At 35.2% G+C, this 19,361-nt stretch overlaps 1 protein-coding gene and 1 long non-coding RNA gene across 3 annotated transcripts in view; both read left to right on the top strand.

Moving 5' to 3' along the window:
- The window catches only part of LOC138179323 (uncharacterized), a 153,476-nt gene that overhangs the window by 67,577 nt on the left and 66,538 nt on the right, over window positions 1–19,361 (top strand). The window contains exons 5-6 of one of the 2 annotated variants that reach the window (XM_069111989.1): window positions 1,589–1,703; window positions 2,651–4,213. In XM_069111989.1, the coding sequence (XP_068968090.1) occupies window positions 1,589–1,703; window positions 2,651–2,770 (235 nt within the window). In that variant the 3' untranslated portion in view covers window positions 2,771–4,213. Of the gene's footprint in view, window positions 1–1,588; window positions 1,704–2,650; window positions 4,214–19,361 lie in introns of those variants that run through there. The other variant, XM_069111997.1, reaches the window with a different exon arrangement.
- On the top strand, window positions 12,214–18,013 carry LOC138179335 (uncharacterized). The gene is made up of 2 exons (XR_011173019.1): window positions 12,214–17,645; window positions 17,680–18,013. It is a non-coding gene; the product is annotated as an uncharacterized LOC138179335 (long non-coding RNA).

Genomic DNA, 19,361 nt, shown 5'->3' with positions numbered 1-19,361 from the left:
TTATAATTTAAAAACCTAAAGTAGAAGACTACTTCTCTTGAGTCCGCTTTACAAGCTAATATAGACTGTACTATAAGTCAATATAATACAATATTTACTAGTTAGTATCTAATTTTGTTACTAATTATAGAAACATTTTTCAAATCAATTTTGTAGAACGAAATTTTCAAATGACAGAAGTGGATTTGGCTTTGGAAATAGAACCAGACGCGTGCAATTTGTTTTATCGTCAAGAATCGTAACCACGATACGTTTCAATCGAGGCGCATTCGTCGCAGGATGTAATATAATTTGCATTTCGTTGCGCGTTTTCAGTCGTTGCGCCGGGAAATTGAAAGAAAAACAAGATTGGCTGCGTTGACAGGAAAGAGACGGGTGGCAAAGAAACTCCGACGTCGAGAGATCTCTCGATTCACGCTTCGCCTTTCGAGTTTTAATATCCGGAACGCTTGCATGTATCTTATCTTTAGAGCTTGCCGCTTAGAAGCGAGGATGTAATTTGCCAAATGCGTGCTTCATAAAATTATCCCAGCTGTTAATGTCTTGATAGGTTGTTGACGATTTGAAACTCCTGTATTACAAATTGAATACATAGTATGTTATCTTCCCTAAACTATTTTTAAACCGTGAATTCGTAACATTACGGTGCTGTGTTTTACATACGTAGATAATTTCAAAACGTTAACAAATCTTTAAATATAAACTGATCGCCTTAGTTTCCAATGAATAACGTATGTGCTATTTTCTAGATTGAAAATTTATTCAGATTTTAACGCAAAATATTCGACTACTACTTTGACGTTCTCTATTGTGATAATTTTTTTATTATTGTACTATATTTTGTACCGATTAGAACAAATGAAAATCTATTGATATGAAGTTTAGAGAATGGAACGGATAGTGTAATAATTTTCAATTAACATTATACAGAATAAAGAAGAATAATTGTTTTCGTTACGATTCTTTTTCCATTCATTAAGCTCGATTATTAATTAATTCTTCGTTATAAATTTCACCAGTTCGCCGTTTGATTTGACCTTAGATATCACAACTCTTTTGCCTTGTTACTTTCAAACTGGTATTCTCATAAGATAAAGTTAACTGTTGATTAGACGAAACGTTCATTTGTCTTAAGGTAAAGAATTGATATTGAATTTCGTGTCAGTGTTCGTAACAATGTAAAGTTAACATTGTAGGAACGAATAAATTGCTTCATTTTTGAAGATTTCCAGCGAAGTCTTGCGATCTAATTCGGAATTATCGATTAAAACTGGAACGTTCAAGCGCGTACACGTGGACATCGTAAATCAACTACAAGACTTACAACTAAATCAAACGATGATGTTAAAGAGAATTGCTATTGATGAAACTTACCTTCGAGCAAATTCGCGACAATTATCTGCAAAGTAAAAATTTATGTATAGATGTATTCGTGTTTTAGCGTGGAAGGTTTCGAGAGATCCTTCTTGCCAGTAAACGTTTCAGCTTTGCAGGCGTTAACGTAAAAGCGTAAAAGCATCGAGTGAGAAGTTGAACTACGAAGTTCTGGATAATCAACAGGACTAAAAATGGGATACGTCTGTTGCAGTGGCTTCAGGGAATTTTTGGAATGCTCGCATCATACGATTCGTCGGCAATGTGGCTATGACACAGCTCAATTTGCAAAGGGGTTCCTCGACAGAATGTCGATCTCACTTCTTAAGGTAAATATTTGCCACTTTTGCCTCGGGAGAAACTGTTGTCGCCACAACGAGGTACGTCCGGTCGTGTAATGCTGCAGCTCTCGCGAAGTTACTTAAAATATGTATCTACTGGCTTAACATACGGTGTAAAATACTTACACGGACCTGTATATCGTTGGGAGACGATGTTACATCCCGATGAAAATTTTACTTTCATCGAAGATATGAATTTTTTAATTTCATTATTCTTTAAGATTTTCATCGCCTTTTTAAAATTTTTTTTTTTGCATGTTGTGTACAATATAATTGTATCTAGAATGCACCAAGAAGATCAATGAGTACATTTTTTGGCTATTAAATTAATATTTTCAACCTTTTGTTTGATACTTGAAAAGAATTAAAAACGGCAGAATAGATGAGTTCTTTCGCGATACGTCTATACACGTAAGAGTATGAAAATCGATGAGTAAATTTTCCATTAGGTCGTGTGATAAAACAAATCGGGTGGCTTTTTCTTATCGAAGATGGTGAAATAAAATAATTTATTTTCGTGCACGCATACTTGCAATTAATTTCTTATTTATCTATCAATATCAATTTTTAGTTTGCCACAGTTCTCTTATGTCAGTGCCTCTTACCGTCAATGTTTACTTCGTCAACGATGTTAAAAAATTGCATGATCCAATACAGGCATATTAAATCAACCCTTAAACGGTGTAGGCTGAGTCAATCCTCGTGCAAGTACAAATATTTCACGTTTATATCGCTTTCTAAGATATACATTCACATATTATCTAAGCTATCGTATTGCGTCAAGTTTAACAGTTTTTTTTAGTCCATGCTGCAATTTATCTAGTAACGTGGGTCATCGATGACCATCATCACGTGTCAACCGGTTGACGTTTCCGGTCCACTAGCGATTTTTCCATAACGCTATTAACCTGTACGCGATTTTCGGATGATTTCAGGAACATTGTGCGCCGTATACGGAGAAGGAGTGCTGGATCGGTAGCGGCGCTACTAGCGTGTACAAAGTGCAGACACTAGTGGTGGTCGTTTTGGCGGTGCTAGCAAGGTACTTCACGTAAGCGATTAGGCGGCACTCGTAGCCAGAAAAAGGGGACGATTTCCGTGCATCACGAGCGTCGTGCTGAAACCGGGGCCCCCGTTCGTTCTCCGCTTCAGATTCGCCAGAATATTTTTTTATTTTCCGACGAGCAACCAAGAAGAGGAAAAAAGGAGGCACGCGCACGCGAGCAACGAGTGGGTCGAGAGTATTAAGAGAGGCAGCGCGAAGGAGAAAAAGGAAAAAGGTAACAAAGACAAAGGGCAAGGATGTGGGGAAAGGAAAAAGGAAGGAGACGCAGGACGAGAAAAAGTTAAGGAAAGGGAATAAACCGGCTGGACACGATCAAAGAGAGGCAGGAAGAAAGTTCTCTCGCCACGTTCTCCGCACGCGAACTTCCTGGCCGCGCTCGTGCGGCAACCGTTTCTCTTTGACGGGAAACGCTCGTGGAAAACAAAGAAGAGAACGTGCTTTCGGACACTGCGACGGGCTTAATCATGCAATCAGAAGGCACGTGCGCCAAGGTGGACGTGTTCCATCGTGCTGTCACCACTGCTCTACTATTCGTAGTGCTTCGATGCTCGAGAATCGAATATATGAGCTGGATCGGTTTAAGATCGGATGCTGAATATAGACGCGCCATATCTTGATTACGTTTTAAGTTGTTATTCGTCAAATAGCTGTTCTGTTCGAGTATTGCCTCGCGTGTCATACTAAAGGAGAGAACAGAAAGCGTGAAGCTGACGAGATTTAATAGGAGAATACAGATGAAAATGAAAGAAATTTACGAGAGACCATTAGAAGATGTCGATATGACACGTTGAATTCTATTTCCAGCTTTGCTATGGAACAGCAGTGGGAAGGAGGATATGAAAATTACAACCGTGACATACGAAAGACTCGATTCCTTGAAAATGTGGTCATCGAGTGTTTAATCGTAGATGGACGACACGTAAAAGCGCTGATACTCGCCTGCTTGGCGCGGAAAAGCCTTTAGAGCTAAAAATGAAACCATTTTCTCATAGCGACGTATAGCGACGAACTGTATGAAGAAAAGGGGAATCAAACGTGGAACGCATCTGTTGGCGATAAACGTAACTCCGACTAGTCAACATTTGCCATATCTGTTTTCGAAACGCACGCCACTTGAAAGAAACCAGTATATCCTAGATCTTTCTAACGAATACTAGATGTGATTGCTTCGGGTAAGAACGGGTAGAAGGTTCGCACCGAGGATCGGATACCTCAGAAGAACTCCAATTTCACGAGCAGCTTGATGAAGCTGTGGGAAATCAAGCGGAAATGTTCGAGCAAAAAAAGTGTGGTTCTTCAGTCCATCGGAAAACCGGTATAATCATTCGAATCTAACGTTTGTTTGAAATATGATAATTCGAAAAGTGTATCCAATTCATTGATTTTTCCTATCGTTCATTTTCTATGTGAATAGCTGCGACGTTTCAGAGCGAACACTGCAAAATATGATTCTAAGAACCTCGCATTCGTTTACCTACATTTCAATGAATCGTTAATCGATACAGATACGAGAGCAAGTTACGCTGGAAATTTTACCAACAAACGTTCAACTTTATATCAAGAAATGGACGAATGAATAGACTCGAAAGAGTGAAATCACAGGTTTCTATAGGTTCAAACATCTGCGAGATTAAAACCTACGGTACTTTCGTCGCTAATAGCAGATAATAATACAATACCTACTCTCGCTGTTGGATTTACTAGGAGCGTCGTTGCAGCGAAACGAGGAACAAGTATTCGAGAAATAGCATCCTTGTCCCTGCGTTCGGGTCGGGAGCCATGGGACACAGAGGCGTCGGAGAAAATCGACAAACGAAGCTGGTATCGCTACAACGGGCGCTTCGTCTTGTCTCGCGAGGAGCCCTTGTTGCAACGAGCGTCTCGTGTACAGTGCTAAGCAAACGTTCGAGAAACGAGGTGAATTGTTGGTCATTGAAAGGGATGACGAAAATGAAGAAAAGTGAAAAGGAAGATGGAGGAGAGAAGAGGGAGGAAAGCGTGTCTTCGTTCAGCGCATAGAAAGACGAAAAATAGCGCAGGAGCTTGTGAAAAGAGATTGAAGGAGGAAAGGAAGAAAAGAGGCGACGAATCGTGAGCTGATGAAAATGTGACTCGTTTTGGTTCTCGAAACGCGATTTCGAATAGTTAGAAGCAGCTTCGAATGGCTGAACGTGACAGCGGCGATCACACTGGCTGGTATCTCGGCTGCAGACGATGCGACATTTTTCATCGGTGCGACCTCGGCGAAATGCTGGCGGAACTGTGCTGTTTCAGATGCAGAACGTTCTCTAGTTGCTCGATTGCTTATGCAGTCGACACGCCGCGGGTGGCGTAATCGAAAGGCGGAAAGTGACAAGGAACTGATAGTCTGCAATTGCGTGCGGAACTATTTCTATGGAGATATTCCGGATAGATTTCCAAGGAGAACCTCGCGTCCTAGAAATATCACTAGAAGTACCAGCTGCTATTAATATGAAACCTCTGAAGAAGTAGTTGTACTTCGGCAGATCCTCACCTCCTTTCGATTATTCCCGCTTTGAGGTTATTGATTCTTATCTTTCATCAGACGATTCCTAAGATCCGTTTAAACGTTTGTTCTTTGCATATTCTTTTGATGCTTCAAGATCGATCAGCAAAAGACAGTAAAGATATCGGACAGTCAATGAACAATTGACAAGATCGTATTATTGCCTTTGTTTTTATAAAATCATTCGACCCGTTAGTGTCGTTTGTAAAATCTGTTTAACTTCAAGACGAAGAAAATCTTCATCATAATAAATTGACATTATTTTGCTTTACTGGAAGATAGTTATCATCAATGTTCCTCTCGGACGCCTCTGATTTTATAGTTGGTACAGAAAATATCCTGAAGGACTGTTGTGTCGATACGAACTATCGTTATTCTCTATGCATCCGATCGAGGAGTGTATCGTGGGTCGTAAGTGAAGTGGAAAGGAAGAGGAAGAAAGGAGCGACGAAGCTTTTCAGTGGCTGGAAGAGGACGCTGTTCTTCCGCTACGTGCTTCGGCTATCGCTGTAAACAGGGGTAGATAGCGAGCCAACTGTTCGAGGGGTCGATTCTCGTGCTGAAAGGGAATTACTTCCAGCGTGGTGGCTCAGCACAAGTCTCACCGGGGGATCTTAGAGTGTTCGAATCGACTTGACGAGCTTTTGCCTACCTACTGACCGTATTTTTTTACCGCTGACCATATTTCGTTCTAGAGAACACTGTGTTAATTCTGTTGCTGAAGAAAAGAACGTGCAACGATAAGCGGTATGACTTCTTCGTTGAAGGAGGAATTAATTATTGAAGAATTTATAATTCGATGTTTATGTGCTAACAAGTTGTGTATTAGTGATGGAATATTGTGAAAAATCACTGCCTTGATCACTTGGTAGCACTGATTTTTATTAAAAGATATTGTTACGACAATATTCTAAAGGGGAGATCTGAAATGAAAAGATGCTTCTTTTGTATTAAACATTGATTAAACATAGACAATCACAATTGTGAGTACTTACAAGTATAATTTGCTGTCGTGTCAATAAAGAAGAAAGAGAAGAGCAATGGAAAATCAACATTGTGATTTATAACAATATACGTTACGCGTTTGAATATAACACGGGCCTATACACTGAATCTCTGTTCAGAAATGTTAAGAACAATATTACCGAGCCTGTAACTGATTCTCAAGTACATCAAATTCTATCCGCTGATGCTTTAAAAATTTTCAATTGTAGAAGAATTTACGTAATGCTACGATCACTGCCCACATTGAATCCAGGAAAATCCAGCAAAATAAACGAATCCTAAGTAGAAAACGAAGCCAATCGAGAAACAAAAAACGTGATTAATTTCCACATATCGTACAATAAATTGTTGTTACTTCTCGCAACTCTTTTATATCTGCCACTACGATCAAGCTTAAGAAGAAGAAGAAGAAGAAAAAGAAGAGAGGAAAAAGAAGAAGCTGAAACACTTCTTACAGAGCGGATTGTGGGTCAGTTGCTTTAAAGCCACTTTGTCACATGCCATATTCCTTCTTGGCGAGAAAGAGAGAGAAACGGTTGACAAGATAGGCGAGAAGTAGAAGAGCAATAAGTGATGAGATCGATTTCGCTGTATCGAGCGATATTATATGGCTTCGATGAAAAATAGATGGTTGAAAGAGGCGGCGCAGGTGTATCGGACAACTGTATGACATTGTCTTTCCACATTAAAGATCCGTTTAAAACGGTCCTCTCTCGAGAACGAGTCGTATGATCGTAAAACACAGAGAATACGTTTCCCGAGAGAATTGTTTAACTTAATTTCGAATAACGTGTCTTCTACTGTCTGAAACTTGAACGTAGAGAAGACACGTAGCTCTGTTCTGTATCAATCATACAACGTTTTAAATCTAAAACGCGGAAGAAGAGAAAAAGCGATGGAATCGTTCAAAATTATACGCTGCAGCGATCCGTGGAAATTAATGGAAGCGGCAAAAAGAGAAATGAGATTTCGCCGATTCGAGGAGGAAAATTATTACTCTTCTACAAATTTCCTCGTCAACGATGAGGAAGCAGCGAATATATAGTATGTACGCAGAATGTTCTGAATGATTGGGAAAGGCCGGACACGAACGTGGTGTAATGGAAAAGAGGAGAAGAAATGGATCGGGTGTCAGCTGCTTCGACCAGGTCTGATTTTCGTGCACGTACCATTTTCCTGGTTCGACTCGAAACGCGCTCTAAATAGCAAGCGAAACGCGGACTGGAGAAAAATCACTTTCATCGTCGCACGCGACACGTGACCACGTCCACGGAAAAATCACGGACGAACGAGAATTCCGCTCTTTTGCTACGTGTCGTTTCTATCTTAAACGGGTCCTAAGCCGGGAACGTGGTTACAGTTTGGGAAACGTCCACGATAGATAACCGTGTACGTGTATTATACCAGACGATTTCTTGCTTATTTCGAACGAAATATCGATCGTGTATTATTTCGATAATCGTTTAGAGCAACCTGTTCATGGAAAGGTTCCGTAGTATAAAATGGGGAAATTGATCCTTTCTGAAACTTTTATTTTGCAATCGTTTTTTCTATACATTGAGAATTAATTCGAATTAATTTTTGAAAATTTTTGATGATTAACTTTTTGTCAGATTCAGAACATAGAATGAAAGGTATAGGACATATATCGTGGCGTAGATAATTAATTATGCAAACTGATATTTGCATTCGAAGTAAACAAGTAGTAAAATTGTTTGACAAATCCTTTCCATAGTCGAAATTTATATGTCTCTGACGGTTATAATGATTATTAATGGTTTTATATGCCAGACTAATTGAACTTATCGCATAAGCAATTTAAATGAAAGTAACTTAAAAAGAAAAAGAATTTTTGTAACCTTTCATGATCCAAGAATACTGGATTATACTGGATTAACAAAAGGTAGAAGTTTTCCATTCTCTGGAAGTTGTTTTAATTATTCAGCTATATTAGTGGATTTATTTTGACTTACAAAAGAGACCAGTTAGGACAGTTCGCGGAACAACACCAACCCTATACGTATAATTATGGTGTTCGATATTTCTTCTATTTCAATATTAGAAAGTAAATTCACATATGATAATTTTATAAACTGTCCCTGATATTTTTCTAGTTGTCGTGTACAATTTTTGAATATATGCGGAAAAAATGAAAAATAGAATCAACTTACTATCATTGTTGGCAACTATGTGCTCTCAACGTTCACATTTCCGTGACACTGGTTACACGAATTGAATTCGATAGAAACCGGATTCCAGGTACCGTCTCTTGCATCTCGCAGAGACATAGCTGATGCGTGTAATTTATGCATGCTTCCATCACGGTAAGCCTTGTGACGTATCTTGCAACGCGTGACAAATAGATCGTTGCCTTTGAAGCCAACATTGTTGATCCAACGACTCAACGTGAACTCAAATCCAAAGTCAGTCAGACGAATTGAGTAACGATAGAACCTGGTACAGGAATCCTATGTGCGACTTATCCTGTTAGTATGAACCGTATGATATCTGTTAAACGTCTTATGTATATCTCACAATCTAATTTGCTTAAAGCTTTCGCTATTATGGTGGATCATTGTCGCTCTTTATGAAGTGACCTCCCTTATGTTACGAGCACGATTCTCGTACGGTTGTTCGCCGCAGGATCTTCATATTTTTATCGAAAATGATAGAAAATGTTCGAGTTGTACGATACAAAATATAATCATCTAGTCCTTTGAATAATTAAAAATTATGAACATGAACATCGTGGATGAACGATATAAGATTCATTATAAACAATTGCGACGAGAATACGAAAGAACTTCCGTATGCGTCAATGATATTTAAAGAATGAAATTTAGTGTATTTTATTCGCAAAAGATAAACTACTAGGATTTTAAGGTAAATGAAATTTTCAAAAAAAAATTATTTCGTGGCTAATTAGATAATTTAATATGTAAATAGGTATTGGCATTTATAGCGAAAGGGTTAATCTCAAAATGTTTAGAACGCTTCTTTCATAGGTTAACAAGCAGATTTTTCAAAAAAGATGCGTCACTTTAATGTTGAACATATAGTAATTTAATTTTTTGCAATGAAACTTAATTTTTCATAATTCTTCAGAAAGTTCACGGCCGAAACGTTGTTTTCCTTCTTTGCTATATCAGTATAAACGACTTGTTTGTTCCTTCGTCCAGGATTATTCGACTTATTATTGATTGCTTTTTGAGAATGAGCAGTAGCGAAAGAACTCTATTAGTAATAATTTATCTTGCTCTTATCCTTAACGATAATTGCTTTATTTTTCTCCCCCGGTTACTCAAATTAGCATTATTTCAAGAGTATTTACAATATTCATGTTTATTGATGCGATTATTAGCGGATGTGTCTGCCCTAAATTTGAAAAGAGATTATGTTACTTAATTTCGAATCGAAAAGTTGAAGCTCTTACAATTTAATTAAGGCTTCCGCATGCAAATCCTACCCTTTTGGGAACAGTATCCTGACGTTTAACATTGAAGCTAGTTTCATTTGAGATCAAGAGACACACTGGAATTGTATCGTCCCTTTATACAGTTCGTGAAAGTTTCGCTTTTGCTTGAACGACGGCGTTGCCGTTCCACGGTGATATTCGACTCGAGTAGAAATAGCCAAGAAACTTCTACGAAAAAACTCTAATAAATGTTTTTCGTGTCACAGTATCAGTAGCCCATAATTTTTATAATTTAGAAAGTTACATTATATTCGTTCTTAAGTTTCGTTTTCTAACAGACCATTAATTCTTGCAGAATTTGCGAGGTCAAAGTTAACTTTTAATGACGCGCAGTTCGGCACCTGTTACAAAGTTGTAACCAGGCTACGCGGCAAAGAAAGATGGAATCCAATATTTGTTGTTTGTGTCAATAGAAAGATAGAGGTGGAGACTGTAGTAAGGGGAAATGTTTCGTGTAAATAATCTCCTTGTACACATGTGCAAATAATGCTACCAGTTTCGAAGAGATACTTCAAATATAAACATCCGCACGAACGTGAAATGGTGAATATTAATTGAACATACGGGTGATACGAGTGATCGAAGAATATTTCGTATTATTAGTCGGATGTGAAGTGGCATAATATCGAAAGATATCATAATTTAGAAGCGTATCCGATTTTAAATTATTTTACATTGTTCATTCAAATATACGAAGTTATATGGAAATTGGCATTTTAGTACACGATTTTCTAATAATTATTCATCGCTTCAGATTTCTATTTTAATTTGACAATTTTCGACCCTTACATATTAAAAATTAGAAAACTATATAAAAAGATCGAATAAAATACTCAAGAGAGAACATTTCTACTAAAAACCGGTGTTATTATATTAAACGTTCGAAATGTATAAAACAATCAAATAAGATTTCCACCCGGTAGCTATTAGTTTAAAAACAGAAACTATAAAATATAATTTAGTCCCTCGATTTACGTCCGTATTTATTTAATCGTATTTGCTCAAAATTTTCGTGAAAGGAAAAATCAAAGCCTGCGAGCTTGAATAGGTAGAAACGCAAAGAGAGACAAGAACATGGCAGCTGGCCTTTCATCGAGTCAGAGTTGTAATTTAGTATCCACATTCGTGGACATAGCAGCGTAATTACCGCGGTGGTTAATTGACGCAGGCAATGCGTGGCTGCTCATCATACGAACGGCGCCATAACATCGAATCCCTGTGGTTTCATCGGGACTCATTTTTGCGGTCACCCTGTTATTCCTCATTAACCTGTTCAAGCCCTTCCCTCTAGCATAATCGATGCTAGATCGATCCATGGAACATTTAACGAACAGAAGTTCGTTAGTGCTTCAAGTGTATCTATATGTCGTAATCTTCTTCTACTTTTGTTCTACGATAGTAGAATTTTGGAAAGGATTTGTTCAGACTAAAAGAACGAAAATATAGTATAGGTGTGAAGTATATAAATTTTATACTTTTTAAGACTAGACTGTAGATGTTTATGCATTTATTGGGAAATTAAAATACGTAAAAATGAAGAAAATTCAAAGTAAAATACTATTATAAAGTATTATATACTTTGTAAGTGTTATTTTATAAATATAGTAATTTATAATTAGATACGATTAGAGAGCTAAATTAATCTGTAACTTTTACTTCTTTGGTCGTGTCGAGGAAAATATAAATTTGTATAAACATTTGCAGTCTGTCTATAAATTACTATTATTCTAGTCACGATATTGAACACGATAATTTAAATGTAATAGATCCGTTTTTTAAGGAAGCTAGTTACTGGTGATAGTAATTGAGAAAAGGAACTATTTACGATTGGGTCTTTCTTTTAATTGGAAAAGATTGTCGTATACGAAATTATTTATATATAGCGGATGAAGAAATTATTTAAAATTATTTATTACATTTGTGTGGTTTCGTTTCGCAGTACTCGGTTTTTCTACGAATGGAAAGGACGCTTTCCCATTTTTTGCAACATAACGATTACGTTTATCGACAGAATTATCGAGTAATTACTCGATAATTAAAACGTATCGGGTGCCTTCATTTATTTATTGGCTTAAATTTTTCATGTATAACTGCTAGTCAGGCATTTGTCAGATTTGTATAAATCATTTTAGAACATGTTTTATTATTAAGTCGGTACATGCGGAGTTGCTTTTAGAAATCTAATAAATTAGAAATGTTTTAGTATTCGTTCCTACAATTCCAAAGCGTTTCTTAAAAAATTGTTACATGTTACAATTTCTAAAAAAAAGAATATACGTGCCACCAAGCTCAAATTTTGAAACAAGCATATTTGATATGAACGAAACAAATAATAGATATATTCGGAAAAGAAAAAAGACATTGTCGAGGAACAAGATAAAATTATAATTAGTGATTATAATTTTTATCATTACGTACAAATATTTTCACGACTTGAAATCCAATAACGAATTGCTTAATATCGGCATTAAGTATTTCCCACCGAATTCTCGTGTTAATCGAAGAGAGATGATATATTCACGATATGGACTTTAGCGGTAATACTATATTCGTTGAATCATGATTTTTTAATACACTACAATGCAATGTTAATTATTATATAATAACTTCGTTATTTTTATGGAAAAGACATTCGCCTATCATTAACCTGTTAATTAAGAGCAATTAGTTAAGTTGTCATTGCATCATACTTGCATAGCCATTACTTTTGTAATTATAACAACGTTGTATCATTTTTACATTTTTCACAAAATTATATATTATCACCTAAAATGTGTGGTAAATTATAATTTTCTTTTATTTCTGTCCGTAAGTCACACGCCTAATGTCCTTAAGATGGAAAAAAAGAACGTTTTAATTAAAAAATAAAATCTATATTTGATAATTACTATTATTTATGTTTAAAGATTGTTGACTTATTTTAATAAATATACTACATATAAAATTGACATAAATAACATTTTTATATAATTAACGTTTAATAGTGTTAATTTATGTAAAAGTAGCAAGTGATTTATGGGCAAAAATAATTCTTCAATTAACGGATTAACATACACTTCGAGCGATCAATTACGAATCAATTACGAGGTAACAATAATCGATCGTACGCGAACATGTGAAACTAAAGGGAAGAAACGATACGTAAGAAACGACAAGAAAAAGCATGCATTTCGCGAAACATTCTGTGGTCAGCAATTAACCGCGTGGAAATACAAAGTAATCCAAGAGCTTCGTTCGCTGTTCTCGCGTATCAAACTTGGACGAGTTGAGAATGCGCGCAAACAGCTTTCCACGGAATTGTATCCGAAGCTTTAACGACTAGTTTAAATAATGCGATTCGTGGTTTCTCGAACGGGAAGAACGATCCTTGCACTTTTCCTATTCGAATTGATTTTTCGCGAGAAACCCTTCTTCGATTAATTTATTCTCATCGTCTATTTATTGCTTTTTATTCTACCGTGCCACTGAATTGGAGAATTAGGATTTACTAGTAAAATATTCAAATAATATTTCGTTATAATTATCGTACTTCTGGAGTGGAAACATAACATAAGTGGAAATATAGAATTTATTTTTCTATTTCTTCTTTTTCTTTCTCTCTTTCTTCTTTGTGTGGAACCGTGTGTTTGATTGACACGAAAATATTAGCACGACTGGAGGGACTAGTAGAAGTGTTACGCGTTCACAGAAGGTTGTTGTAAGTTAGGGGTAAAAAGTGACAGAACCTAGATCCCCACGCTATCACGCATACGTGTCAGGTACAGCATGTGAAATTCATGATTTCTGCATAGCTCAAAATTCTCGAGCCTCGGATAATATATATATATACACACACATACGTAGTCCATGTGTCGATTAGCACTCCTTTGACTCGATATAATTATCGCAGTTATCTTTGCATTAATCAGCTCCCAAAAAGCAGTATCCAACCTCTATTTCTACTAAAAATATATTAAATGGTTTATGTATAAAAGCTCTTAAAATCTTAAAAAGAGAAATAGAAAAGTAATCTGGAATAATGTTACTGTATTAGTACATCACTATGATTCTTGGTATTATCCAAAAGGAAGAAAAATTGTTTCCTACTTTTGCAGAATGAAAACATAGAGCACGATAATTATCACAAACGAAAAGAAAATAAATTCTAGTCGACTACTGTCTTTAGTGGCAAGGTAGTAATAACGAAAGGGTGTTTAAGCGTTAAGAAGGTGGGATGTTCCTCGAGTCGAGAACGGTCGCAGTTATTCTGATTATTTTTGTACCGTGTACATATTGTAGACGAAGATGATTAATTAACCGGGGCCAGGATGAAGCTTCAAAGCTTTTGTACGCCACTCGTATGTATTTCCCACTATCTTCGTCGATTTTTAAACTTAACGTTCCTTTCCATCGTCACCGTGGTCCCTTTCATAAACGAAGAAAAAGGAAACATTGAGATCGCGGACGATACGATCGATACTCGTCTCGCGATAAAACGAGTCCTGGTCGTAGTTACGTTATTATTTAGTCATGATAGTCGTGCTCGACCCACTATTATTATTATTATTATTATTATTGTTATTATTACTATTATTACTACTATTATTAATATTATTAATATTAATAGATTTGTACATAGGAGGTATTATATGTTGATTTTCTAATGATTTAGAATTAATAGAGAAAAAGGGGAAAAAGCGAAGAATGGTGTTGAATGTCTTCGATAATTTTATAACTTAGAGAAATTAGTAGCGTTGAAAAAGTTGGTGAGACCAACATGCGTGAGAATGGAAGAGTAACTAATAATAAGTAAATCGTTGTTAATTGTACTGAAGTAAATTGATCTGATAACGTTGAAAAGGTATTTTTGTTCGAAGAATAATATGTAATCGATTAGTTTGAATGCAACCCGCTTGTATATATCGATTGTAATTGATTTATCATATGGTGTATGTTGTGATTCGGAAACTTGGGGTTGGAGTCCTACGAGTATTATTTTAATTCACGCGTGATGCTTAGCATGAATTATATTTTTGATATGGAATATATTTATTAATTTCTATCAATTGGCATTGCGGAGTTTATTTTTGTCTCAACTTTCATATTTACTAATATTTATTACTTTTTATTTAAATAAAGAATTTCTTCGAAGATACAAGCATATTTATTATATGTGTTTAATCAAAACCAATATATCATTTATCACGCATACAAACATACATGTACGTTCATAATTCTTTACGTACATATTATCCCAGAACCTGTATGTTTCCCTAATGAGAACGCCACTGAAATTTCCATTCGTTTGTTGAAGATAAGTTCGTTCATTTAAGAAGCAGCTGAGTGATTGCAGTGGATCCATAACTTATGCCAATATTTGAACGGTTTTAAGTCTTTTTGTATACTTTGTATATCGTTCTTGATCGAAGGAAAAAAAATATATGAGGACTTGTTCTCGAGAGATGCATCCATATATCGTATAATAAAATGTTTACCGTGTAAAGTCGTTTCAGTGTGTGTACACTAAGCCGGAAGTCTATTTTTGAAAATCATCTAGTATGTAGCCACGAGAAAACTCAGTTTTGTTTACAAGGTATAAATCTTGATAAAATGAACATCAGTCTACCAAGGATGTGTACGCACCTCCTTAAAAAAATTAGTAGATGCTCATTTACAAGGTAGTTTCACGTAAGTATATACATATACAGCACGTTTCATTATTAAAAGACGATGGACCATACGTTAAGTATTTATCGTTATAATTACGCGTGAATAATATGTATGCAAATGAACTCGGTTGTTTTGAGAGAAAACGATTGCATAGTTTTGAAAAATAATAAATAAGTTTCAATGTAAAATAAAATGTAGTAAAACGATTTCTACAAATATATTTATTGCATCATTATTTTACATTATTCTAAAGTTATTGCGATCTTAAAAAAATATAAAAATTACGGATTATATGACACACGTTCTTTCGAAATATCGAATTCATTTTCGAGATAAGGAACAAAGGACACGCACGGTTCGAAACGACATACAGAATAATAAGGGTGGATTTGTTGAATGACTGGCTGGTATTGAGTGTGTAAAATTTCTGAAAAGTTCAATTAACCGGAAATACGTGCGTATATTTTCAAAACTTGAATTATAGACCCTGGACGAAAAATTGAGTGTGGATTCGAGCGAAGAGTTTATGGTCTCGCCAACTTATTCGTATTTAATCGTCGCTAGTTCAGTACATGTATATAATAGCGCACTGGATTATGCGAATACAGAGAAAATATCGAGGAGAATGCGTTAATATCGCGATATATCGTTCGTAGACATTTATTGTTAATTATTATTTGTCTGATAGATGTCTAAGAATGATTATGGTTTGTAAAGAGAGATGACAGAGAATGTCGCTATTTGTATTATTATAAATACATGAAATTTTTTCAATATCGTCGTAACCTATCGTGGAATAAATTTTTCTTGCCGACGGTGAGTTTATCCGTGTAAAGAAAATTGATCGAACGTTGTCCTACAGCGATTCTGAAACAAAGGAACAAATCGAGCGGTGCGTGGCTGTGAAATCTCGTGGCTAAAGAGATTCGGTTAATTTATAAAATATCCTATGTTAGCAAATATGATTAGACCAATTAAAATTCAAATATAAAAATTGGTTAATATTGACGCACACAAGGCTGACGTGGTCAACGTTGTATCTGATATTGAATATTGGTAAGACGTTCGTACAAGAGTGGGATAATAGGAAAAAGTGTAAAAAGATATAAGTAATGGTGCTGATTTAAAATGTTCGTTTAAAATTAACGCATTGGCGATAAATAATTTTATGAAGATCCTAAAATACAAAGTTAGCTAAAATAAGGCATTTCAAGACTTACTTTCGAATGACGTTATCAACCCTTGAACTGGACTCCGTATTTTATTTCACTCAATTCTTTGCAGTTCTCAATATTCTTTGACATTATAATTTAATTTCAAACAATTTTTAATGTAAATAATGAACCTTTTTATTTAATTCAAAAATACGTCAACGTAGGTAAGCTATTGGTTACAAGGATATAAAAATATAACATTGAAATCACAAAGAACTTTCAAAAATAGGTTACTCGATATAAATCAATCGAGATAGAATGTGAAATGCTACTCAAACCGCAAAGGTTAATTGATTTAAATACAAGAACTCCTTCTTTACTGAAAGTCGCTGATAACTGGCCTGCCTGGCATTATTTTGCTCGTCTACTACGCCTGTAGTCGTTAAATTAGAAAATTAATTGGCTCTTTAAAAATCGTCTTGTAAGATCACTCGATTTTTCCCTCCTGTCTCGATACACAGTATACTTCACATAATCTTTTTCTTTTGCTACTTCTCTATAATCTTCGAATATACGATGCATGAGAGTGGAAGGAACGAATATTCTATTCGCGAATAACAGTTGGAACGTTAGTTACGGAACTTCAGAATCGAACGAGTTAAAGGAGATAATAACCAAGTATTGAACGTTGGAGGATCGCTGACAGATCCTAAAGTAAGAGAAATGTACATGAAAATCTCGAATAAGCGGAGAACTTAATTCCGCAATGTATAAAAGCTATTTATCGTATGCGTTAACTGTGCACCAATTATGCTTACGATCGTTGATACGGATTCGTTTTTGCGAATGAACGTATCCTTACTAGTGTTTGCGCGTGAGAATGTATAATAAGCATGTACGAGCGTGTCCTCTGTATTTATAGGAAAAGGATGATAGCTAGTAGCGAAGGAAGAGATAAATCGTACATGTGCGTCGTTAAAGTCATTCGTATTTTCAGCACCGAAGTGTATTATCGTTCGCGAACTTCAAGCCTGTACATTTTATTTGCGTCGTCGTTGTTTTTGAGAGAGAGAGAGAGAGAGAGAGAGAGAGAGAGTGAGAGAGAGAGAGAGAGAGAGAGATAGCAAGCATATGAAATGAGAAAGAAAGAATGAACTGCGTGGCGCATCGCGAGTATTTCGTCTGAAGAAATGTAGAATCAGACATGACAAATAAAGAGACGCGAGAGTCGATTGTAGTTTGTGCGCGTCCAAGAAACGATAGTATGAGAATGGAAAAGAATATTTATTTGTAAAATAATCGAAAGAGAGAGAGAGAGAGAGCGAGCCCTGTAAATAAATCTCGTTTACGAACTGGAAAGTTTGGGACGGAATGTAAGATAACTTAATACATTCGAAATAAAAATCAATTATTTTTCTTTAATCGTGTGATACCATTCTTTATACCTGTTGCACCGACTTAAATTTTGAATTTTCGAACGCTGCAAGGTAATTCTTTTCTTATGAATTTGCGAGGAGATATTATTTTATAAATATTTTATCAAAAATTTTCGTAGAAGAGGATAACCAACGAACTTGATTTAATTTTTAATAATTCTGTGCTTTGGTTCCCTGGGTTACTTGGTTATGAATTGTAATGAGTGGCAAACGAAAGATATTGTTTCAAGTAACGCGTAACTAAATTTAGTTTAATATTTTTGTTACAAAAGTTGGTTTTGAGAAAGCAATATCGTGTTAAAGATCAAATTGTATTAAACTGATCAATGTCAAACAATCTGTGACTCAATTAATTCTTTCAAATCACTGGCGAATAACTAAGTTCTTCGTGATTTAAATATAAATGAGATTTTGTAAATTTACTTAATAAATTTCCGTTACCTTGAGCGTTCCGTGTAATTAATTTGAAGTTATTCATGTCACTCGATCAAAGTTGAGAATGGGATAAAAGTCAAAGAACGAATCTGCTAAGAAATCTCTTACTATTATAATTATTTTCAACTATAACTAAATTAGGTTATTTTTGCAAATTTTATGCTACATATAAACAAAACGTTGTAATTACAATTAAAATTATAATCAGAATATCAATAGTTAATTTTCGGAAGCAAAATAATATTTGATCGTACAAATAGGACAAATAATCAACGTCAACCGCATTGAACGTCATTCACCAAATAAAGGTAAACCGTTGTACAAATTCAACAACTACAATGTGTACATTTTACTTCAAACAAATTAAGCTATAATATGTGTTAAGCATAATATTTCACTACCAATTATACTGGTAATTTATGCAAATTCATATATTTATGAATACAATTACAGAAATAGAATTTACATAGAGATTTGTTTTACCTTATTATTATAAAGGATTATTCATCTCGATATTTTGTATATTTTTGCATATGACGAGCATTCTATACATTTTTGTACGTTTAAATATCATATAAATGCATAAACATCCGGAGTCCGATTATTGCAATATCGATCTTGGTTAACCCAGAAATGACTGCACTCTTTGAAAAAATGATTATCAAATATCTAATTCTATTTTGTCTTGGAAGAATTTTTAACGATCTTAGAATCATTAGAAGATCACAAATTTATAATTTAATTAGACAGATACAATCCTACTATGACAAATCGATTTTTAAAAATATTGTAAGTATGGAATTGTAAAACTGAAGTTCGCGATTGTCTAACTTTATCTAGAACTAAGTATCTTGTTACTCAATAAGCACTTTATTTTCAAATTCTTTATCGTCTGAATC

The sequence above is a fragment of the Bombus flavifrons genome, chromosome 1 (genome assembly GCF_040668555.2).
Source record: "Bombus flavifrons isolate JBK064 chromosome 1, iyBomFlav1_principal, whole genome shotgun sequence".
NCBI classification, from domain to species: domain Eukaryota; kingdom Metazoa; phylum Arthropoda; class Insecta; order Hymenoptera; family Apidae; genus Bombus; species Bombus flavifrons.
This window is presented reverse-complemented; position numbering and strand designations above follow the sequence as displayed.